We start from the raw sequence: 26,397 nt of genomic DNA on the forward strand, positions 1-26,397 counted from the left end.
ACAGCTAGAATTTTTTAAACTCGATGAAATTTCATCAAAAAAAGCAAAAAAACATTTATTTTTATGTTCTCATGCTATTAAATGAATTTTCTTCCTAAAAACCTATAAAAAATTATATACCATGTGAAAGCTTATTGTTTCACCTTTCAAATGACGTATCAATCTCATTTCAGAGGCTTACAAGAGAAGTTAGAATTTTTTAAAGTCAACCATGTGGAATTTCCAGACTGAGATTACGGTATTTCCCACACTGGTGGCTGTTCATGGCGCAACAGATCTTCACTGGTGGTATGATGTTTTTCGCAAGTTTCCTGATTTAACATTGTGTGGCTTTTAGTAAGTCTAGCGTTATGTGTCATATACCAATTGAAAGGTAATTGTATAAGTATGCTCATAAAAGTTTAATAAAATTTGTATCTGCTCTTGGTAAAAAGTTATAACCTGTTGAATTCTAAAATTTTATTTTACCGTTATCTCAAAATTGTGTTTACGAAAATGATTGAAATTTCGCACACATATATTCGTAGTCATGGTCTATCATTACTCCATATATAATATTCCTCTATCTACTAAAGAAAAAAAGGTAAAAATAAAAAACGATGAAAATCGGTTAAAAACGGCCAAAAACCTGTTTTTTTAAAACTTATTTTTCTCCCTATTCAGTCAAAACTCTTTTAACGATTCCAATTTCTTGCACGTGTATGCGCATTTATCATGTTTCATATAACTTGAGATTTTTTGAACGCTCCAAAAATAAGCTAATAATCAAAAACTACCCAAAAATACCCCTAAGTAGGTACTTTTCAAAAATTCATATTTCGAAACGCAGAGTGTTGGAAAAAAAATCCGTATAAGACACCTAATTTTTTTTTCCTTTATCTTTCACCTGGTACCTTTAGAATTGTCAAAAAAAATTTCCCTACCCATAATCAACATTTTGTCATACCCACAACACCTGATCAACGTTCAAACAAAACGTTATAGCGGAGTTTAAAAATTTTTTAGAATTTTTCTTAAATTTAGTTATCCTTAATCAGTCTTCTCTATCTATAACAAAAAGAATCAACTCTCTACGACCACGCGTTTAGATTTTAGCCCAAATTTCATCTTTCCGTTTTACCCCTGTTTATCCTATTAAATGACGGAATTTTAAAAAATCCTTCATTTGGATTAGGCTTTATTATTATTATTATTATTATTATCTTTCAAATAAGCTTTAGGAGATTTTTGTATCTCGAATAGTTTATTTTTAATTTTGAATTTAAATTTTTTGCCGCACTGCGAAAGTGCGAGAGTGTAACGCTAGAAAATGGCGTCACTTTTTTGTGGTGGCTCTTAAATAAGCCTTAATTGATCCATAGAACAAAAATTGACAGTATTTCTGATCGCAAGGTAAAATAACGTTTTGTGTACTTCCACTGTAACGGGTGTGACACACATGTATAACTGCAGTTACTTCATTTAAGGTATTTTTTGCTTTATTTAGTTGTAAATATAAATTTTTAAAATAACATTTGAACTGCCTGCCTTATACCGTCCCAACCTTTTAAGATCGTATAACGGGTGTGACGTTAGAAATTCGATTCATTAATTTAGAAGACTTTTACAAGCCTTGTTGTAAAATAAGCAACTTGAAATATGTATAAAATCAAGTTCGTTCTCTTATTTGATGGCCAAAATATGAGTATACTATACTCAACGATTTTTGAGAAGTCTATGAAATTTTTTTTCAAACATTCAATACATTATGGAATAGTTGAAGGAATCAGCCAAATTGATTGAAAAAAAAAGAATAATTATAAGATTTTTTTCATCTTTTGGGAACATTTAGGATGTTAGGGGAGAGTGGGGCTAAATGTAACAGGGGTAAGAATTAACAGCTAAAAAAAGCGATGTTCCTTTCAATATTAAGAAACGCGTAAAGGAGAAAAATGCTCAATTTTTGCATATCTACCGGCACATTTTCTTCAGATGAAGATTAGACGACAGGGTGAGAAGTTACACTAGTGGTGCCCAAAAAATGCATGTTTGTAACTTTTTTTTTTAATTTTATTTTTGGTCTACCTCTTTACCCGAAAAAGATAGAGTGCTAAGTGTTTTTTTGTTATATGCAACTGTGTTTTGGCTCAAATTGCGTGTATATGTTATGTCTATATCAGTTTCGCTTTTTTTTTAAATTGATTTTATGTGCCAAATTTCATGCTGGGGCTAGTTGTAACATTTTTCCGGGGCAAGTTGTACCATGTAAAAACCTACCGATACTGAAAAAATTGTTTACCTAATATAATTAACAACCCTGAATATGAATGCTTGTAATTGAATTTGTATTTATTTTGAAATTGGAAACACATTTTTGAACCACCACTTGAATTCATAAAGCTTATAAAACAATTTATGAATTCGAATAACTTTTATTTAAGACTACTGTCAAATTTTCTCTGGAAATCTTGGATTTGCTCCACTTTTTACAAATTTGCACCAATATTTCATGACTGAGGTTTGTTTTTATTGTTATTATTTAAAAATAAATAAATATAAACAAATAAAGGTATTTTTCTCTTATTTTTAGTTCTTGGTACAACCTACCCCGGTATGTGTTACACTTTGCCCCGTATGTGGGGTAAGTTGAAACAACACGATTTTTTTTTTGGAAGCTTTATTTTTCAACATTACCGTTATGTTTTGCTAAATTTTTATGATGGATCTTGGAGCTAAAACATGGGTCCTTAATTTAAAAAAGGTCTGGTTGACCCACTTTCAAACTTGTAGGAGAACCATCGATTTTAGAAAAAAGTGTTACATTTGGCCCCACTCTCCCCTACAGTAGGTCGTGGTCTCCTCTATCGTCATCAATGTTTTTGAATTTGCCTCTTAAAAAAAAATCGTAGTGGCATCATGTTTTACACAACCTAAATAATATTGTACTGTACAGAAAAAAATAAAACAAAATTAGTTTTTAGCGTTCTAGTTAAAGAATTAGTGACAAATTTTTAAAAATTTTCATCGGTCATAATCATGTGGGAAATAGTGACGGAGTTATGCACGACAGAGTTATGTGCGTCAAAGTTATGAAAAACCGATGTTATGAAAAACCAAAGTTATGAAAAACCAGAGGTATGAAAGCCAAACCTATAGAACGTGGATTTCGGGCTAGCAACCATTGAGAGGAACGATATACAAGATGATTTAGAAGGAATATACAAAAAAGCAAGAGCGTGTGGGTTGGGTCAAGACAAGAAAAAAAAATTAGCCGGGAGGGCAATTTTCTAAAAAAAATTGACTTAATTTGGAAATACAAATTATTAAAAATCAACGATTACACCAACAATAACGTGCTATACGTTTTTGCTAAGCCAAAAACTTTGTTGTTTATTATATTTTCTAATGAAGCCGTTTAAATAACTAGTTTTTGAAAATTCAATTTACAAAATCAAAGTTTTGAAAAAAAAAAATAATGAATTATTACCTATTAAGTACCTTTATAGCATTAAAGAGTTTCAATTATAAATATTTGGTGATATAATTTTTCGTTATTTGCGGAAACTATTCACTCGTAGTTTGTCATCAAAAACTGATTATAAAAAAAAAAAAAATATTTTTTGTGGTGTCTTCAATTTAGGATAACGCTGCTAGACCATCATAAGCTGCTTAAAAATTAGAACTACACTTAGTCTACGTATTTTATACACCAAAGTTCCTTGCGTGGAGTTGTTAAATAAGAAAAATCAGACGGAATTAAAAAAAAAACAGAAAATAAAAGAAAGAAATTTTTTTAGGACTCAGTTCATACGAACCTCTTCTAACAGTAAATAAATTATTGAAATACTGTCGAAATGAGTCATTTCGCTTAAAACACAGTTATTTCTAATAAATGATAGCCAAAAGTGGAAAGCTCGTATTTTAATTTTCGATCTGAGAGCAAAAACGTATTACTATAAATTTATTATTTTTGTTTGTTGATATTGCGTTTTTATCTTCAAAATATTTTTCCTTTTTTTTTTATAGAAATTAACAGATTTTGTCAAGCAAAAAAAACACTTTTTTAATCATGCAATTATACAGCTTTGCATAAACTTTCAAGAATCCTTTTGAATGATGATTTTTGAATTGAGTTGATTGTTGCCAAACCTGGCAACGCCTATTGTGCGGCTAGAAGCTAAGCTGCTGGCAATTGTCAAAAAAAGTTGACCGCCGCCATCTTGTTTCCGGATTTCACTATTTTTGCCACGAGTCATTCTTTCTTCTTCACCACCGCCATAGTTGCGCACCGTAAAAAACACACTAAATTGTAAGAAAATCTTAAGTATAATAATTTTAAAGTATTTAATATAGTATAAAATTATGAATTATATTGAATTATGAATATATATTATACCTATATTTTAGGAATAAAAGTTTCTTATCCAAAAAAGAGAAATCTAACAATTTATTACCACGGGCAGTCGCAACATTCTTTTATTCAATTTATGGAGACCAAACGATAGAAGTTGGATTCGCTTGTTACCTTGGGAATCGCTAGCCTTCGTTTGTAATAACGAAATTGGATTAGCAAGCTCCTTCATTCAACAGTTTTTCCAAGAATTGCTATCCTTTGTTTGTAAAAACAAAGTTGGATTAGCAAGCTCCGTATACCAACAGAATAGCTAGCCTTCGTTTATAAAAAGGAAGTTGGATTAGCGCACGCCATCCAACACCAATTTTCCAAGAATCGCTAGCCTTCGTTTGTATAAAACGAAGTTGGACTAGCGCCCAGCATCAAACCAATCCAGCCAACGTCACAAGCATCGATTCCCTCAGCAACGAGTATTCATCGCAAGCAACGAGTGAATCATCGCAAGCATCGAATCTTACATTGCCCCAGACGCTAACGCCTATTGCAACGATTCCTTCACCGCCAGCAACGAGTGTTCAACGCAAGCACCGAGTGAATCACCGCCAGCATCAAATCCTTCATCGCCTCCGACGTCAATGCTAATCAACGAAGTTATCAAGAACATAAGGTAAGTCCAAGTAGAAAACGTAGTATTTTTATTATAATCCTCTACCTCTGCGTACCTTTATAAAAGCTCAGTACCTATATACATTTTTATATCGTAAAGAAAAATGGGGGATAAAGAAGAATTTAATTGTAAGTCATGTACCAACGCCGATAATGAAGATATGGTCCAGTGCGATAGTTGTAACGACTGGCACCATTTCGAATGTGTAGGTGCGAACGCGGACATTGAGGACAAAGATTGGTACTGTCCTAAATGTATACAATTGAGCACCGAAAACCCCGGAGGTGCACCACTGCCGAACCCCGAATTAGCTTCCCAAACAAATGAACCTGTTGATCCTAATGCAAACGATCAAGATAGTATGTCTGGTGTTAATAAATCACGTCCAATGACTTCTAATAAACGTAGAGCATCAATGGTGAAACAACGTGCACTTATCCTCGAACAATTAGAAGAGGAAAGACGCTTAAAAGAGCAGAGGGATCAAGAGTACATCGAAAAAAAGTATACAATGTTACGCCAATTAGAAATCGATACGTCTGATAGCGACACCGGGGAAAGCCATATAGAGAATGGAAATAAAAAACCAAATGCTTTCGCTCACGAGCGTGGCTCAACTCCAGTGTCACACGCTGGAAGGCCTAAGTCCACAACTGTGCATTTAATTAATCAATCAACTATACGACCAGAGTCTGGAACCGTCCCTAATACCAACGTTACATACCAACATGGTAATTTGACCAAAGCAACAGCGAATGCGACCTTGACTGTCACATCCAATACTACAAGTGGGTCTAATTCTCTTACATACAGTGTTCCAATGCTCCATACAAACCCATATGCATCGTGTAGTCTTTCAATGAACCCACCGATTCAATCTACAAAATTGACAAACACTTACACCTCTTACAGTAACCCAGCCACAAAGACGGCTGACACAGCATCCCCTTTAGACAATGCAACAGTCAATAACGCGACAGCATCTAACTATTTTATGCCGGTTATGCGTACTGAGGAGTTCGTACCTACAAAGGCGCAAATGGCAGCACGACATGTAATGGTCAAGGGACAAGTTCTTTTTAGTGGTCGCCCAGAGGATTGGCCAATGTTTATCAGCTGGTACAACAGTACAACGCTTGCGTGTGGATATACAAACTCGGACAATCTTCAGAGACTGCAAAGTTGTTTAAAAGGTGAAGCTTTGGAAAATGTTAAATTCAGATTGTTCATTCCGGATCAAGTTCCTGGAGTCATTAACACCCTTACTCGTTTATATGGCCGCTCCGATGTCATCATTGACAGCTTAGTTGATAAAATGCGTAATGAGCCACCAATACGAGAAGATAAGCTTCAATCGATAATTAAGTTTTCTCTGACAATTGAAAATATATGTGGTGTTATGATGGCAACAGGTTTACACAAACATCTGGCCGACCCAAGCCTGCTAAGAGAACTTGTAGATAAACTACCACCGATCCTTCGTTTGGATTGGGGACACTACTCTAGAACCGTAAGCGACGTCGATATCTCGGTTTATAGTTCATGGTTGGCAGATAAGGCGTATTCTGCTTCCATAGTTACTCCACTAAATAGCATTAAGGCAATAAATAAACCAGGGAAGAGTTCATCTAGAGCACTGCTAAACATTCATCAAAAATCTTCAAGTACAAATGAACTTAACTGCCTTATTTGCCAACAGGATTGCAGAACTGTAGAGCATTGTGAGGAATTCGCAAATATGAACCTCAAAGAAAGATGGGATGCTGTTAAACGGTCTTCGATTTGCAGAACCTGTCTCCGAGCTCACGGAAGAAAAAGATGCTACATAGACAAAGCGTGCGGCATAAACGGCTGCATTTACAAACACCATAAAATGCTCCATAATGCTGCAAATGACCATAGAGAACAGATGACAGTTAGCCAGCAAACAAATCTATTTCATAAAAACTACTATACAAGCATTCTCTTCAAAATAGTTCCAGTCGTACTCTACAATAACAATAAAGAAATAAAAACTTTCGCTTTCCTAGACGATGGCTCGTCAATATCGCTTATTGATGAAGACCTCGCAAGAGAATTGAATGCTGAAGGAGAGTTGCAACCGTTATACTTGAAGTGGACGTCAAACACGCATCGCACAGAAAATGGCTCGCAGAAAATAAAGTTAGAAATCTCATCTTCTTCTACTGATAAAAGATATAAAATAAACCTACGAACGGTGAGTCATCTCGACCTCCCAAACCAATCCGTTGACGTAGAACGATTATCAAACAAATACCCATATCTAAATGGCCTCCCTATAAAAACATATTTCGAAGCAAAACCTCGTTTACTTATTGGATTAGATCAATGGAAGCTATGTGTACCTCTGCGATCGAAAGAGGGAAAGGAAAACCAGCCAATAGCATCTAAAACTCGACTGGGCTGGAGTATTTATGGCCCATGTACACGCGATGATAAACCATGCAATCGCCGTCAAAGCTTTGCCAACTTTCATATTTGTGAATGCCAACAAAATGAAGACAAGAACTTGAGTGAACTCTTTAAGAACTACATTGCCATAGATACCATGGGGCTAAACACAATGAAGACTATACGATCACATGATGACGAAGCGGCAATATCAATTCTTGAGAAGAGCATATATCGAGAAGCAAAACACTACGTTGTTCCGCTCTTATGGAAGTTGGACAACAAAGAAATGCCCGATAGCCGCCAAATGGCTGAGCGCCGACTGATATGCCTTGAGAAGAAAATGTCCAAAGACGTAGAATTGTATAATAAGTTGAATGCACAAATCGAAGAATACGTCAGAAAACAATACGCTAGAAAACTTACAAAAAAAGAGCTCCGAAGCGAAATTTCACCAGTTTGGTATCTTCCAGTTTTTCCGGTCACAAATCCTAATAAGCCTGAAAAGGTGAGAATGGTATGGGATGCGGCTGCATGCGTGGGTAACATCTCATTAAATTCAATGCTCTTTTCTGGTCCAGACATTGTTCCTTCTCTACCATCGGTCCTTTTTAAATTCAGAGAGCGCAGAATCGCAATATGCGCCGACATAAAAGAGATGTTTCACCAGGTGAACATAAGACAAAGCGATCAACACGCCCAACGCTTCCTATGGCGAAACAAGACTACAAATAGAGTTGAAGAGTATATCATGCAAGTTATGACGTTCGGTTCAACATGCTCACCCTTTTGTGCCCAGTTCGTTAAGAATCTGAATGCAAATAAATTTAAAGCCAAGTATCCCCGCGCTGTACAGGGCATTACCGAAAGACACTATGTCGATGACTACCTCGACAGTGTAGACTCCGAGGAAGAAGCAATACAATTGGCAAAAGAGGTAATAGTTATACATAACGAAGCAGGGTTCTATATACGCAATTTTATGTCGAACTCGGCAAAGGTACTCGTAAGCGTCAAAGAGAGAGCAGCAAATTACGATCATTTTGAAGGTAGTCAACAAATTCTTCCCGGTTCCGAAAAAATTCTTGGATTGTGGTGGTCCCCTAGATCTGATTCGTTTTCCTTCGCAATAAGAACGCACAATTTGAAATATAACCTTTTGCTTGAAAATGCTTGGCCTACCAAGAGGGAGATGCTTAGAGTACTCATGTCCATATTCGACCCATTGGGATTAATAGCGAATTTTCTAATATTTCTTAAAATCCTTTTGCAAGAGGTCTGGAGCTCAGGCATTGAATGGGATCAGAAAATTCTACCTCAACATTATGAAAAATAGTGCACGTGGAAAAGCTTTATACCATCCATCAAAGGAATCGCTATCCAAAGACCATACACTTTGAAATTGTCGTTTAAGGGAAACTATTCTTTGCAGCTCCATATATTCGTAGATGCTAGCGAGAAGGCATATTCAGCAGTCGGGTACTTTCGAGTTTCAAAGGGCGGAGCTATCGAATGTTCTCTGGTTTGCTCTAAAACAAAAGTTGCACCATTAAAGTCAATATCGATCCCGAGACTAGAGCTGGAGGCAGCCGTTTTGGGTACGAAACTAGCACGGATGATAACAGAGGGTCACTCAATCGAAATATCAGAAAAATACTTTTGGTCAGATTCCCGAACAGTCCTTAGCTGGATCAACTCAGACCACCGTAAGTACAAACAGTTCGTTGCATTCAGAGTAGGAGGAATCCTAGAAGAGACAGAGACAACGAACTGGAGATGGCTGCCCAGTAAAGAAAATGTGGCAGATGAAGCCACAAAATGGAATAACAAATGCGAATTCCATTCTCAGAGCCGATGGTATAGCGGACCACGGTTTTTGTACGATTCGTGCAATGAATGGCCAGGGAAACCTGTTAACTTAGAACCGGTAACTGAAGAAATGAGACACGTTCATCTACATCAGGAAGAAAAAGCAGACTTTCAAATAAACGTTTCAAGGTTCAGTAGCTGGAATAGACTTCTGCGAACCATGGCGCAAGCAATCAGATTTATTCGAGAAAGAATTTTGAAAGTAGAGAAGTTTGGCGTCACTATACGAGCAGTTCACTTGGCAGAAGCAGAATGTTATTTAATGAGGATGTGTCAAAGTGAATTATTTTCTGAAGAAATTGCTACTTTGAAATATAGCAAAACCCAAATAACTGTCGTCTGCACATCGAGTCCAATCTACAAACTTTCTCCATATCTGGACGACAAAGACGTCTTGCGAATGAGAGGACGGATAGATGCAGTATCGGGAGTACCTCTGTGCACAAAACGTCCTATAATTTTACCAAGAGAACACAGCATAACCCGTCTAATTGTTTTCGACTGCCACGAACGATTCTGTCACAAGAATAACGAAACAGTCATTAACGAAATCCGCCAGAGATTCTATATACCTAAACTTCGCGTCTTATTGAGAAGTATAATTTCCAAATGTCAACATTGTATGAACAACCGGTGCACCCCCGAGCCCCCGCTTATGGGCGACCTACCACACGCACGACTTCAAACCTTTACAAGACCATTTTCCTTTATAGGGATAGACTATTTTGGACCACTCTATGCAAAAATTGGGAGACGTTCAGAAAAACGCTGGGGGGTGTTAATAACTTGCCTTACAGTGCGAGCTGTGCACATCGAAATAGCTTCGAGCTTATCTGCAGACTCTTGCATAATGGCTATCAAACGTTTCATTGCAAGAAGAGGTTGGCCGCTCGAAATATTTAGTGATAATGGGACTAACTTTCGAGGTGCAAGCGTAGAACTAAAAGAAGCAGTGAATAAGATCGACATCGATAAAATAGCTACCGCCTTCGTTAGACCAAATCTTAAGTGGAATTTTAATCCACCGTTATCACCACACATGGGGGGGAGTTGGGAACGATTGGTTCGTTCCGTAAAAGTTACTCTTAGTCATATATCCCCCACAAGAAACCCTTCCGATGAGCTTTTAGGTACAATGATGTCTGAGGTAGAGAAAATAATAAATACACGACCCCTTACTTATGTTCCAATAAATAGCGATGAAGACGAAGCATTGACCCCGAATCATTTTTTGTTGGGAACATCCAACGGTGACAAACTGGCAGGAGAGATTACGGATGATTCAGCTATACTCCGAAAGAATTGGCACATCAGCGAGCAATATGCTAACCGATTTTGGCAACGATGGGTGGACGAATATCTACCAGACCTAACTAAAAGAACAAAATGGTTCTCAACACCTAAATCAGTAAGCGTTGGTGATGTCGTAATAATAGTCGACCCAGCTTGCCCAAGAAACACTTGGCCCAAAGGCCTCATTATCAAAACCAACCCTGGTAAAGATGGCATAGTAAGAAGTGCGGTCGTAAAAACACAAAACGGTGTCTACACCAGACCAACAGCCAGGTTAGCTATTCTAGATGTTGGCAGGTTTGGCGATGATGGAAAGCCAGTTTCATGAACCAGCTTACCAGGGGGCAGTGTTGCCAAACCTGGCAACGCCTATTGTGCGGCTAGAAGCTAAGCTGCTGGCAATTGTCAAAAAAAGTTGACCGCCGCCATCTTGTTTCCGGATTTCACTATTTTTGCCACGAGTCATTCTTTCTTCTTCACCACCGCCATAGTTGCGCACCGTAAAAAACACACTAAATTGTAAGAAAATCTTAAGTATAATAATTTTAAAGTATTTAATATAGTATAAAATTATGAATTATATTGAATTATGAATATATATTATACCTATATTTTAGGAATAAAAGTTTCTTATCCAAAAAAGAGAAATCTAACAATTTATTACCACGGGCAGTCGCAACATTGATACTGCAAGTGTTTTAATTTCAGTACACATTTTTCTAATAATTTTGTCGATTTTCTTTCTTTTTTTTTAAATGTTTTTTAAATAAAAAAAACTATCCCACTGATACTTAACAAGTCAAAGAATCCAACTTTATAGTCGAATTGAGACCGTATCATTGAACACTGTACATTTCACTTTTGACTGTACAAATTTTTCCTCAGATGCAAATAATGTCCTTCTCTCCTGAACGTTTAGTTTCCTTGTCACTAAAACACGAATCCCCATCCTCTTTAACTACTACACAGAAGCGAGATGACCATAAAAAGTTGCCTAACATACATATAGAAGGATATGTCTACAAATTTACGCACATGCAGATTGTTCAGATAACAGAGATGCAGGATGCTACCGGCTATATGCTATGCGTATGCAATGTTGAGTGCGTGCGTATATGAAAAAGCCTCTCTAGATGCTGTAAAAATTTGCATCGACTCTAAATTAATAAACACTCTCGATGTCTATACACGATATGGCCGACAACGATGACAACGTCGATGCTTGCATTCTCACTTTTACTCTGTTTTGTTTGCTTAGCTGTTCAGGAATTCTGGTGGTAAAGTAATGGTTTAAAATTGCACTTCATATACTTTTTGTAAGCCGAACTCGGTTCTGAACTTAGGCATTCTCTGTGTTGTCGTTTCAGGAATTTATTTCAGAGTTTAAGAGAGGTTTTTGCTTGAATTGAACTCTATGGCCAGAATGACTTTCGAGAGCTGCTGCTGCTGTTGGAATGGAGAGAGTGACAAAAATATGCACTATATTTGAGGGAAGTGGGTTGCTTTCGCAAGTGAGTTAACAAAGAGAGAAATTTTGTCGAATACTGATTTTCAGCAGACTATTGGGAGTAACTATAGTGACGTCTATAATAAAGTCAGAACACTTCGTTAGAGACATTGTTTTAACTTGAATTTTAGAAAGACTGGAGGGCATATTTTGGAATCGTGAAAATATATGAAATCGAGATTTTAATCGAAAGTGATGAAATTTTGTCCCTATTTTGGCCTAAGCTATAGAAATATATTCCCAAAAATGGTTTTATGACATTTTTATTTTTTTTTTATTTTCAAAAACTACTGTTTTTAGCTTTCAGTGATTCAAAAAATATATAAAATTTCTTGCAAGAAAATTTAAAGAACAAGTTCATCCAACCAAAGTAGTGCATTAAGGTTTTTAAGGAGAATTATACCATCATTGTCATCTCTGCGGTTCCATGGAAACTTAATTTCAATTATAGCCAGCTGATGCTGTGGCTGTGTGTGGCAATACAGAATAACCACCAGACTAATTAAACTTGCGTTTAATTTATTGTATCTTTTGAAATTATCTCTGATTCACAATATACTCGTGGCTTTTTGGGCTTAAGTGGAATTACAATTGTTACTACGGCAGTATGTAGGTATAATATACATTGTATATACATTTAATTTAAGCTAATTAGGTAAAAATGAAGAAGTGGTAAGCAATAATTGAAATTTGTCAAAACATTTATTGTTATTATGTTTTAGTTATTTTAAGATAGAAACTTATTAAATCAAAGTATTCAAAGCATTAAAATAATGTGTTTAAACAGTTTTTAGAACTTTTAAAACAAAAAAAAAACATAAAAAAGCAAAATAGGTAATTGTTTTCATTACGAAATAATAAATAATATTAATTAAATATTTCATAAATGAAAGTGAGTTAATTTAAAATTCAAGGATTTGATTTTCAAAAGGATTTGGTACCGAAATTCATGAATTCAATTCGTCAGAAAAAAAAAAGAGTTTTTATTACCTATGGTGCTTTTGAAAATTGATGCGGTAGTCTTTAAAGTGTTCATGGAATTAAAATAAAATAATTGTATACAAAATTTTAGTGGTTTTTGTTGTGTAAAATGAAAAAAAAAAAGATAGATAGTAGCTCTTCGTCAAGCTTAATGACAAAAATGCTCATAAAAGGTGAACTTAGAGCACTCAAGCCGGTGGTGGTGGGTGGTGGTCCATCGAAGAACTAACTAGATTAAGAAAGTTTTTGAGAAGAAATACAAAAAACAAAAATCTGCATCAATAAAACTTTATTACTTTAATCATTGAAACTAAGCCAGATACGTAAAAACCCATTTTTCAGTATATTCACTTTTTGCTCCCGTCACTGCGTGGTGAAAAGTTTGACCAAAGTTTTTCGGACAAAACTCTAAAAAAAAGGCCAGGTTTTAGCTAGACATCTTTTACGCAACATATTTTCTTGCATATAAACTTGGTTATTTACAAAAACATCCATTTTTAATTTGTCAGAATTGTTCATATTTTCGACATATGTAAGCTTCCAATTCGACCTTCAAATGTGTATTCAAATAATATAAGATTCTGATTCAACGATCCTAAAAACGAGACATTCTGTCATTGATATCTCCAAAACAGTCAATTTCTGTAACTCGAGCCCAAGAAGGATGCCAAGTATAACATAATGTATAATAGGGGTACATATAAATTTTGACAGATCCAACGGGAACTCAAATCCATAATTTTATTTCAGGGGGCCTAATTCCTATTTTTTCCAACTTTTTTATTTTGCTTACAAATCGGAACACTAAATATCGTTTTAAATTTTAAATCTGACCTTTGAACAAAGAAATATACATAGGTCAAATTCGGCACACTTTCACATAGGTACTTTCGGTGTAAAATCTTTTTTTTTTTTTTAATACTACAAAAACATCCAAACCAAATATGCCACAAATTTTCTAGTGTAACATAAAATTTTTAATTAACTTTGGAAAATCTTTGAAGCCTTTTGTTTCTTATACCTACCAAAAAATTTTCAAAAATTTTCAAAAAAAAATATTAGGTAGAAATTTAAAAAAAAAACTGAAGTTCATTTTTTAAACTCAAAATTGAAATAATATTAATAATTTTATTTATTTTTTTCGAAGCTAAGAAAAATATTTTTTTTTTCAACCAAATTACCAATTTATAATCCTCAATCAAAGAAATAAAACCAAATAATATAATTATCATAATAATTTGATATCGTAATTCAAAAGTGCAAAAACGGAAATTCCAAATCTGATTGCTTGTTTGTCCTAATTTTTCTATTAATGTTATCAAACTATATAATTATTCTTAAAACTATGACACAATTAGGATAACCTCCTTCAACCATTAAAAAAAAAAAAAAAAACAAAGAAACTTTCCCGATCAATATCTTTAGATGACTTTAAAAATTAAGACACTTAACCTTAATTGCTTTAGATGGTACCTAAGACCAAATGGACTCAATTTTCTTAAATGAATTGCAACAAATTCCTTCTAAAAAAAAGACTCAAAAGTCACGCTAAAACTCCTTGAGAATATTTAGTTTTTTTTTTTTTTTAATTTTCTTGTTGTTGTTTACTTCTTACTTTTCTAACTTTTTTTTCAACAACAAACAAAAATTAAGACTACTTTAAAACCTTACACCAGGCTATTTCCGCCAGCCATCTTAAGGTTCTACAATAGACTTCCGTTTTCGCTTATAATGACTCCCACGGCAAATGAAACAATAAGAAGCAAAAAAACAAGTAAACAAAATTAACTTTCGACGATGTTAAGCGTAAAAAACCTCATTCACATTTTTACACGAAAATTCAACAGAAAAGAAAAAAAAATATATATTTAGAAGAAGAAACAAGGACTCTTTTCTGTGTGCCATCTTTGGGTAACAGCCATGGCAGCTCCAACAACGCTACTTCAGACAAAATTGTGACGCACAATAAATGGAGAGGGCGGAGCAGAATAATCATACAATGGCAACATCCATCCTCTGGGGGCTGTTTACCTCTCTCGTTAATTGATCCCACTTGTGGGTACAATTTTTTTTCTTCTTCTTCGTCTGTTTTCTTATACTCGCTGTTAGTGGTAATTTAATTTAACTGGTAAAAGCCATGAACATCTTTTATTGAGGGTGAATTTTATTAGCTTTGATCTGGAATGAAGGACCAAAAAGAAAATGGGAGTGTCGACGAAAGCGACAGAGTGGAAGTTTCTAAAATCCTTTATATGACCATGACCAGCAACATCGTCATCATCATCATTGTGCTTATAGCCATAGTCTCAAAGAAGAACAAGAAGTGGCGTCGTCGAGTCTTGTCGTTTCGTCTATGGGCTAATTTCAATTCATGGGGCATTTTAAAACGGCTAAAACTTTACTCTTTTCAATGCGAGACTTGTGTTAAGCTCTGTATAGTGTGGTCGGTTTTAAGAGTCTACGCTAATGCTACTGACGATGATGGGGTGGACCTGTTGCATTTGACGAATAAAAGGGGTTGAGGGGAGGATTAAAAATCGCATCATTTTCATCATCTTTGTCATGTCATAATCATCAGTATCCAGCTTTCTTTTATGGCGCACTAGTAGAAGCCTGTTACCAACTCATCGCAACCCCATTTTACCCATTCACCATCATCATCAGCAGCATCGTCGCACCATCAACGAACGTCCGCATTAAGTTTGTCTCCTTTTTTTTTAATTACAGAGGCACTTAAGGCATTAATTAAAAATGCAAATGAGATTTAACTAGTTTTTTGAAGTCTTTTTCTATACTTAACCGGCCTTTAATTTCATTTCTTGTTGAACATTGCTGCGGAGTATTCTTTTGAAAGAATTTTCTTCAAAACTCGCAGTCAAAGAAAATGACAGAGAGAGAGAAAATTGAAAAAATGAAAAAGTAGAAATAAAAGATGATGAAGAAAGTGTACATATTTGGATAAAATTTGAGTCTTCTTTAATGGCGATATGCGGGGTCCAGTATCTTCTTCCAGTCAGTAGAAATATTTTTTCTCGCTAAAAATCAATTTTTAGATTATTTTTTTTTTTTTGTCTTTAATTAGTAAAAAGAAAAAGATACAAAATCATCAAAAAAAAAATATTTTATTACGAAGTGAAATATTAAGCTGAAGCAATTTATTTTTAAATTTTTTTTTCTTTTATGGTGGTTGTGATGTTTGAGATAAATTAATGATGATTAATGGTGATTGATTTTAAAACGTTAAGGTTTAAACAAAATTGGAAGAAATTTGTATCGAATTTTTTTTTTTTTTTTTTCAATAGCAAAGTGGTTCTGGTTAAATCTCTTACAAATGAATTTGATAAAATCTTTATTAATAATCATGAAAATTGTTATCATAAATGGAAATTTAAATTGAAGATTTTCACTATAAACAAGATCAACTTGTGTGTGTTAACGCAAAGTTTATTAGCTGGAGTTATAACTATTTTAAGGGGACCAATCCCACTCCTTTAGTTGAACTTGAAGAATTTTTATAACCAACAGGGATTCAAAGAATCGATTGGTATTACTTGTCTTTAAAATACAATTTATAGGTAAAAACAAACTCATATAGAAATGTACACTTAATCAAGTTCGCTGCTCAACTCTTTCGTTTTCCTAGTAGCCCTCATATTTCCAGAACTCAAACCAAAAAACTACCATTGCTTTCTATATTAATTAATTTTTTTACAAGTTTCGAATTGATGAGGACTATTTAGGAAAAAAAAGAGCAGCTAGAATCAAAAACTTAAACCGTGAAAGTTCATGATTTTTGTTTCTGTAGGAAATGATCAAACCAAATATTCTATTGAAATGTTAAAAAAATTTGACCGAACCTTGCATTTTGGGTAGGACAAGATTTTTTTTTTTTTTTATGTGTAGGGGAGGTTAATTTGAGTATAAAATCTTTTTTTTTTCATTTTGGAAAAAGTGGTGTAAACTGTCTTTTATCGAACCATAAGTCCCATAAAAAAATTGTTAATGGAGGTTTTGTAGATAATTTATTTCTCTACAATGTTGATTAAGGTAATTTTTTTTTTTGTAAAAATGAAAATAAGAAAGTTATACTTGAAAATAGATGTACTTTTTCAAGAAAAAATATTTTTAAGGGATATAATTTTTTTTTACAACTTTTATTGAAGAAATACCCATGACAGTTTTTAAAGATCATTTAATTTCCAATAATTTAATATTTTGCAGATTTTGTTTAAATAAAGCTGATGCAATGGTTTCACAAAAAAAGGTAACAATTTATTTTCGTACTTTTATATGTACCTATATATATATTTTTTTTTAGCCAGGAGAGAAATTTTCTAAAAAAAATTGTCTTACTTTTGAAAAAAATTTACTAAAAATCAACAGTTACAACTTGTTATATTTTGTAAAGCCAAAAACCTTTTCTTTTATTCTATTGTAAAATAAACCTGTTTTATAAAATAGTTTCTGAAAAAAAATTTTTCAAAATAAAGACTGAAAAAAAACGAAATAATATTTTGAACTTTTTTTTTTTTAATTTTATATAATTTAGTACTAATTAATGGCGTTTTCGATTGGCTCTCCGGAAGCGTCCTGAATCATTCCGAAGCCTTCTGAAAGTGTTTTATTCGCACAAAACTGACAGACAGAACGCTTCTCAGAAGACAAATTCTCTTCTCAATTTAAAATCAGAAGCACTTATACATGAACACTTAAATGTCAAAAAAAAATACTCAATCATTCTGTTTTTGTTGTCATTCAAAAATTTAAATTAAATTAAAATTAAAATTAATAAAAAGATTAAAATGGGTACCTTAATGCAGTGGAATGATTTTTTTTAACATTTTCTTCTTCCGTCGTCTTCAGATTTATAATTTTTATAATTTTTTTCGTTTGAAAAAAAAAATAATATCAATATTTGACATTTGAAATTTCACAAACACAAAATAAAAAACAGAATTGAGTGGAAGCGACTTGACCTGTTCCATTCGATTTCAGAATGAGTGAATTCTTGAGTGAAACCAATCGAAAACGACATAAGTTTTCAAAATTCAAAGCAGTTATGTGTTTTCAGAAAAAAGTAGTTTGGTTTTCTTTTTTATTTCTCGAAAACGTCGTTATTTTGAAAATTATTTTTTCAAAAACTATTTTATAAAACAGGTTTAATTAAAAATAATCTTCAAATATCCTTCATGTTAAAATATTTCCTAAATTTAGAACCGTTAATTTTCATACGTGACATGAAAATTTTGTTAAAGAAGCTTAAGCGTAGAAAGTTCCTCAATTTTGGGCCAATTTCAATTAACGTTTTCGCATGTAATTCTTTTCTTCCATGCTTTTTGTAACATTATGGTCTGTAAGAAAACTTTGGGCTAGTACTCTAGACTGCAACAGAAGTCCTGCTACCGTCATGGAGCTTATTGAATAATGATACACTTTGCCAATTTCATAATTTATAAATCAGCTCGATAAGTCCTGCGTTTTGATTAGGTGGTTTGGACTCTGACAATGACGGGAGATTCTACGATATCTCAAATGGAATGGTTTTCCCTTCTAGGTTTATTGAAGTTATACTTCTTATGGGAGGGTGGGTATGAAAATTTACTTTTTGACAAGAATGTCAAAGGGATTATGACGCGATCACCCTGGGTAGCAGGGCTGTCGTTTCACCTTTAGAGTAGGCAGTACTTTAGTATTTAAAAATGCAGTACGCCGCAGTACGGCAAACATAAAACACACAACACGTTGCAAGTTACATGTTTCATGTGGCAAGTTGCATGTGGCAAGTCGTATGTGGCAAGTTGCATGTGGCAAGTTGTATGTATCAAGTTGCGTGTGGCAAGTTGCATGTGGCAAGTTGCGTGTGGCAAGTTGCATGTGGTAATTTCCATGTGGCAAGTTGCCAGGGTTGCAAAAAGCTCACATTTCAGCTAAGCTCACAGCTCAGCTCAAATTTGAGCTAGGTACCATAGCTTAGCTCATTTGAGCTGAGCTGAAAGTGAGCTGAGCTGAAAGTGAGCTGAGCTGAAAGTGAGCTGAGCTGAAAGTGAGCGCCCCAACTTCCAACGCCTATATCTCGGAATTTTGAAAAAAATGAAAAAAAAATTTTTGATGCCAAAAGGTAGCGAGGACTCTAACCTACATTTGGGTACAACTCCCATCCCTGTAGGTGCACGCGTTCTCAAACCGGGTGAACTTAAAGGTAAAAAAAAAGTTAAGCCCGATTCTGAAAAAATAGGTATGATGTGGCGGTTTAACATGGAAGATGATTTTTTAAAAATCTGAGAATGTGCAAAGCGTAGGCCCATGACACAAGCTATCATTGGGTATCACTCCCAAAAATTGCTCTCAAGCGGTTTAGCTTCCAGGAGCATTCAAAGATTCTGGGATTTTTCGAAAAAAAATTTTACCCCAACTTTCAAACGCGATTTTCTCGGAATTTTGAAAAAAATCGAAAAACCGGATTATACCACTATCGGCTAGCTGAGAATATAAGCTTTCATATGGCACCACTCCCCTGTCTCTAGATCAAAGCGTTCCAATGCCTATATCGCGGAATTTTGAAGAAAATGAAAATAAAATGTTTGATGCCAAAAGATAGCGGGGACTCTAACCTACATTTGGGTACAACTCCCATTCCTGTAGGTCCACGCGTTCTCAAACCGGGAGAACTTAAAAGTAAAAAAAAAAATAGGCGCGATTCTGAAAAAAAAGGCATGATGTGGTGGTTTAACATGGAAGGCGATTTTTTAAAAATATGATAATGTGCAAAGCGTAGGCCCATGACACAAGCTATCATTTGGCATCACTCCCAAAAATTGCTCTAAAGTGGTTTAGCTTCCAGGAGCGTTTAAAGATTCGGGGATTTTTCGAAAAAAAAATTTACCCCAACTTTCAAACGCGATTTTCTCGGAATTTTGAAAAAAGTCGAAAAACCGGATTGTACCGGAATTTTTTTTTATGATAAAAAAAGAAATATTTTACTAAAAAAAATAGAAATATATTTACTATCAAAAACACCAAGAGAAAAGATCACGAAAAATTATCTGTCTTATTTATAAAAATATCTATGTGTTAAAATAATTCCATTAATAACTAGAACCAAACATCTTAAGCTATGGTGTTTTATAAAAGTTTAAAATATCTTCATATTTCATTATACTTTCCAAATAAAAATCAATGTATCCTCTCACCCATCACAGCTCAGCTCAGCTCACTTTACCTTAGCTCACCCAACAGCTCAGCTCAACCATCAGCTCAGCTCACTTTCAGCTCAGCTCAAATGAGCTGAGCTATGGTACATTAGGGCGTTCGTTATTTTTGAATCAAGTTCCTAAGTGGGAAAACTGTTTCTAAATACAAAAAAAAAGACCCATAAATTTTTTCAGATTTTTATTTTGACGCTAGATGGCGCCCCAAGAGGGTTAAAGTTTTTTAGCACTTGAAATAGGTATGGTATAGGTATTTTTTTAGATATAGACTTTTATCAAAATTTTTTGATGAGGTCCTTGTCTACGTTAAACAACGTTTTCAAAAAGGTATAGATCATTTTTCTAGGACCAGGGCTTTAGTCAGGGCATGCATTGTATGTCTTATGTTTTATTTAAACAAGTATATGAGTAGCATGAAAAATAAAATAAAATCCAACAAAGCCATGCATGCCCTGACTAAACCCCTGGTCCTAGAAAAATGATCTATACCTTTTTGAAAACGTTGTTTAACGTAGACAAGGACCTCATCAAAAAATTTTGATAAAAGTCTATATCTAAAAAAATACCTATACCATACCTATTTCAAGTGCTAAAAAACTTTAACCCTCTTGGGGCGCCATCTAGCGTCAAAATAAAAATCTGAAAAAATTTATGGGTCTTTTTTTTTTGTATTTAGAAACAGTTTTCCCACTTAGGAGCTTGATTCTCGAAAAAAAGTGAAATAACGAACGCCCTAATGGTACATATCTCAAAAGTGAGCTAGCTCAAAATTTGAGCTGAGCTGCGAGCTGAGCTCAGCTCACTTTTGAGCTTTGTAGCAACCCTGCAAGTTCCATATTGCTACTACTAGTGCTGAAGCACACACAATTCTCATAAAATTACCATATCGCACATTTTATGCGCAATCATTTACTTTCGTTAACCATATATAGTACGTTCTGAACCGCACAACATGAGTAAAGTTCACAGATTAAATTGAAAACTACATGGACGCAAGGAGGATGAAAGAATTAATTTATTGTTCACTTGATAAAAATGTAAAAAACGAAGTGTGGATTAATTAATTTAATAATAGAAATTAAAAAAATCAAATGAAATTCATTTATATATGTATACTGAATGAGAAGTATAACTTCAGTCGAGTGTACATGTGTACACACACTCTTTTTTTATTTTTAAAAATTAAATTTAATGAACTTTTCGGTTAAATGCTTTTATCGGCCCATTTTGAAATTTTTTTACAATTTTGATCTAAGCTAATATAAGAAATAACCATTTAAAAAAAAATGGTTACTTACAAAAAAATATATAGGTATTTTTAAAGCTTGAAAAAAAAACATGCTACTATTTTAATATTCGTGCTTAAACTACACTGTTTTAACAAATGTTTCATCAAAGAGAATGCATATTTAAAAATTTGAAATCCTTGGATATAATGTGCTTTCAAATGCAAAATATAATTTTAAATTTCCGTGCAAACCAGTATGGTAAAAATAATTATCTTTTCAAAAAAAATGTTTTTAAATATTGCTATTTTCGTGCTCAAATTTGATTTCATTGTAATTTCCAAGAACGAATTATCAGATTTGTGAAGCAGCCAAATGATAAAAAACCGAATAAAATTATTTGAAACCGAACACTTTAATAAATTAATTAGTTTATTTGATAATAAAAAAAAAAACACATTCATTATAATTAAAAGCAAATAATATATCGATGATTTGATTTTTAAAAGGAAATTCAATAAAATATTAACCTTTCATGGCCCAAATTTATGGTTTCTATTTTATTGCATACAATTTTGTGCCCCATATCCTTTGACAATTATCCATCATTAATTAATTTTTGATTCAATTCTTTCATATTTTCGGAAAATCATTTTTTAACTTACATACACCCACAAAAAAAATCAATATCTCTATCCTGAGTAAATTAATGTTCTAACTGACCTCATGATTTCCAATTATACTTACTTTTAAACTACAAATACATTTTCCTCTTATATGGAAGTTAATTTGTATTGTGTTATTGTGTAGTTGTCGAAATTAAATATCCTTTAATATAACTCGTTCAAAGGACAATAATTATTCAATTATTTGAGTTTCAAACAATGAAAACAACTAAAACAAAAGAACAATGAAAGCATTTAAACATAAATAAAAAATAAGTTTGTATACAATTGTAGATATTTGTTTGCAGTTTTCATAATAATGGATGAATAAATCAATTTAAAATATTATTTTAACTTTCGGACAAATTTCGAATAAAGTTCATGCATTCGTGTTGGTTCAAATATCATAAAAGTAAAAAAGAAATGCTCTTACAGAATAAATTATATGAAAATTAATTGCATGACTGTGCACACCTCCACATAATATGACTACCATAACTTAAATTAGCTTTGACTTTACCTCTACTTAATCTTAATAAAAGTTAAATGCCTTACATTTCTTGGGAAATTAAAAGAAAATTTAGCAAAGGCAAAATCAACAGAATTCTGAGAAATTTGCCAATTCAGTGATTTCAAGAAAAGAAAAAAAAAAAAAAAAACAATGTCAGCTTCAAATTTTTTAAAATTTAAGGCATTGAAATTTGTAGTATTATGTGTTAAAAGAAATTGAAAACCATTAAACAATGCTCATATGAGTTAATATTTACTCTAAATCAAGTTCGCAACTCAGCTCTTTCGTTTACTGACTTGGCAGCATATTGCGTGAATTCAAACCAACAAATTGCAATTAATTTGTATTTTAATGAATTTAATGCAAGTGTCAGAATGACACTTTGCATTTGGAGTTATTTTTTTTTTTTAAGATAAAGGAAATGTCTTTGCCAAATTTAAGTCATTAATGAATGTTTATAAAAATTTCAAATTCTAGTCGACTTTGATCATAAAATGCAGGATTTTCTTAAACTTTGTACAAAACTTAACTCGATATTTTTCAGTTCTTCAGAGGATCAATAAGCTGGACGTCTTGAATTTATTTGATCTTGATACGACGAAGAATAAGATTTTCAAAATTCGTCGCAGTAAGGATGTAGACTTAATTCATATTGAACCGGTAGCAAATATGTTAATTCCCAATCAACAATTTATAATCTCGGTAACAAAATTACCGCGGTTATATTTTTACCTCGAATAACCAGTGTCATAAAGGAGTTAGGAATGGTATATTTTTTAACTTAGGTTTTTTTTCGGTTGAAAACAAACCTTAAATCAACGCAAGGTCATATCCAGTAATTTTGTACCCTTATTGCTCGTTATTTTAATAACCCAGATTAAAAATTGGCTTCAAAAATATTTTTTTTAGAACAGAGTTTTAAATCAGGTTTATTTTTACCAAAAATTATTTTTTTTTTTTTTCAGTTTTCGGGTTAATTTATTACCAATTCAAGCCATCAGGTTCAAACTTAGCTTTAAAATAACTGATTTTTTTTGGTTAAAAAAAAACCATATTTTACCAATTGTATTAAAAATGTAAAACTGGTTAAAAAAAGGAGATGTTAGTTTTTGGTATTAATTTAACCTATTTAGTTTCGAAAGTGAACACGATTTTGAAATAACTTGTTTTACAAGTTATAATGTAACCAATTATTTTTTTTTTTGTTTTATTGGTAACTGACCATTTCGGGTAATGGAGAGGCTTCTGGAGCGTTTCCTAGGCGTATTTAAAACAAATATAATGACCTCAGGTTGCTGCTTTTTAAACTCAAATTTTTATTTGGATTGATTATAAAATCTCGTAAATTAAAGTGTCACAAACGAGTTATTCAACAAAACAACTTAAAATCGTCATTTTTATACAAAATTTCACTGATTGTTGAAAAACTCAAATTTGTCTATTGTTTGTTTGTTTGTTGCCAAAATAAAGCACTATTTTTTTTCAACTTTAAGAGTCTCAAACCACAAGTGTGATTTTGGTCTACATTTTATTTTTATAGTTTCTCTCTGAGTCAGTACAAAAAATAAACAATTTTTTCCTCCCTCCCAAAGGATAGAAAAAAGCCTCAGAAAGTAAGATACATACTAAATATTCTTTAGAGAGAGAAAAAAAAAACAAAATAAAAAGCTTAGTCCGAAAAAATGTTTTATACAGCAATGCAAACTTACTCTTCTTTATAGAATTAAAAAAATAACAAAAAACAAATTTAAAACTCCCATCAAAAAAGTTTTTTTGTATTTTTTTTTTTTTGCACAAAATCATTGAATTTTCACGGTCCCCGCATTAAAGTGTTATGCGGTCTGAAGTTCCGTTCGTACTTATACAAAAAGCAAAAAGTGGCATTACTTTCTAATCCCCACCCACTCAATTAGCAGGGTTGAAATTCCCAGTTCCCGGGTCCATACTCGTTTTATCCTTCCTTAAAAGGATTTCAGTTTTTTTTTTGTTTCATACTTGGGAAAGCAATTTCAGTTTAGAGAAAGTAAACATAATATGGTTGTGGCAAAGAGTAAACAAGAGAAAATTTTTTTTTATTTATTTAGTTGTTTAAGGTGAAAAAAAAAAGGATTAACAAATATTTTTAGAGGATCAGTATAATTATCAAAATGACTTGTTTATTTTTTTGTAGTTTTTTTTTTTTTAATCCGGAAAAATCCTTAAAGCAAAAGAATTGTTAATTTTCTAGACCAATTGGCATTATTGTCTTATAAATTTTATCTCACTTAAAAAAAAAAAAAACCATTAATTTTGATGCCAAATCATCTCCTATTCCATTTTAAGCCAAAATTTATATGTTTGATAAAAAATTCATCAAGAATACATTAAAAGACCATTTATATAGAATTCAAGAAAAGGCAATTAATTTGAAACCAGACCCATATTAGTAATAGCCTTTAATGTGTACCTTGAGAATAAGGATTTCTTGTGAATTAAAATAAACGTTTCGAAGTTTGTAGATTAATTGCTTGATTTTTTTTTTATGGCGATATGGAGGTTCGTGTTTTCACTCAGAAAGCTCATAAAACACGTTTATACTTGTGAATAAAGAAAAAAACTGGAAAGTATATTATTAGGTTGTATGTTGCTACACGAACCATATAAGAATCAATTTACATGTTCAGGTGGCGAACGAGTGTCGACATCGACATTAGTTTTTCTTTCTTTTTTTTTCTTTCTTCCTGTCACAAAAAAGTAAGCAGCGAGTAAGTTATGAAAGCAATTGTTTATGTTTATCCTTTCCGGTTTTTAAAAAAGGGTTTCGTGTTTTTTTTTGTGACATAAAAAATCGTAGATTAAGGGGTTGAATTTTTTATATTTTGGAAGGAAAATAAATTTGGTAGCAGAGGATTTGTGATTTTGTGACAAATTGTCAATTAGTAGACAATTCTATAGTTCATAGGATGAATAATGTGGTTAGTTTAAACCTTTAAGTGTTTTATACTAGTAGTTTTTGTAGAGGAAGATTTTGCGTTAAATCTGACAGTTCTGATTTTTGGCAGAGTTGTTAATGTTTACAGCCCAATGAACATCCTATATTTTCGGAGAAAAAATTCGAACTTCAAAAATGTAAAAAAAAATTAAAAAAAAAACACAACAATTTTTTCAGTCTTTGCAGATATCAGTCCTTAAGGATTAGTTGTTGAAAAAAAATGATGTCCAAGACTTTTAAGCTCATAAAATTTCCTATATTTTGAACAGTAAACCGTCTCTATAATCTTAACGGGTTTCAAAATATATGTAGCTTTTCGTATATATTTTTTTTTTCGAAATTCAGTATTTTTTTCAAAATTGGTTGATGATCAAAAAGATTTAAGTTGATGAAGATAAAAAGCTGAAAAAAAGCTTTTTAGTCGGGTTCCGTTAAAGTGCCTTCCAAAGTGAATATGTTACTTGCGATATAGGTACTATATAACAAGTTATGCATTCGTACAACAAAAAATAAAATTGAAATAACAATCAGACATAACATTACGATGATAGAAAATGCAAAAAAAAAGTCGAATGGACCGATTGACTTCAAACTTGTATGTATGTAGCATTTTTTGGAGACTCTTCTGACGGGTTTTTTGGAATTAATGTTTTAGGACCAAAAATAAAGGTACCTTTCGGAAAAGTTAAATTTTCTCAAAAACGCCTACAAAGAGTTAGTGAAAAAAGTTCAAATGTTAGTTTTAAACAAGGTC

General features: G+C 32.9%; 2 protein-coding genes across 2 annotated transcripts; both read left to right on the plus strand.

The window, feature by feature from the left end:
• Positions 1 to 4,123: 4,123 nt before the first annotated feature.
• LOC129909789 (uncharacterized) lies at positions 4,124 to 8,748 on the plus strand. Its single transcript, XM_055986865.1, has 2 exons — positions 4,124 to 4,288; positions 4,387 to 8,748. Exon 2 carries the CDS (start codon positions 5,104 to 5,106, stop codon positions 8,746 to 8,748), a length of 3,645 nt encoding a protein of 1,214 aa, XP_055842840.1. The 5' UTR covers positions 4,124 to 4,288; positions 4,387 to 5,103.
• Positions 8,749 to 9,024: 276 nt separating this feature from the next.
• LOC129909790 (uncharacterized) lies at positions 9,025 to 11,255 on the plus strand. Its single transcript, XM_055986866.1, has 2 exons — positions 9,025 to 11,093; positions 11,192 to 11,255. Exon 1 carries the CDS (start codon positions 9,028 to 9,030, stop codon positions 10,900 to 10,902), a length of 1,875 nt encoding a protein of 624 aa, XP_055842841.1. The 5' UTR covers positions 9,025 to 9,027; the 3' UTR covers positions 10,903 to 11,093; positions 11,192 to 11,255.
• The last annotated feature ends 15,142 nt before the right edge of the window (positions 11,256 to 26,397 follow it).

This window comes from Episyrphus balteatus, chromosome 2, assembly GCF_945859705.1.
Source record: "Episyrphus balteatus chromosome 2, idEpiBalt1.1, whole genome shotgun sequence".
NCBI lineage: Eukaryota > Metazoa > Arthropoda > Insecta > Diptera > Syrphidae > Episyrphus > Episyrphus balteatus.

Coding starts and splice junctions, on each gene's coding strand:
- LOC129909790 (XM_055986866.1), top strand. CDS start 9,028: ATGATAACAGAGGGTCACTCAATCGAAATATCAGAAAAATACTTTTGG.
- LOC129909789 (XM_055986865.1), top strand. CDS start 5,104: ATGGGGGATAAAGAAGAATTTAATTGTAAGTCATGTACCAACGCCGAT.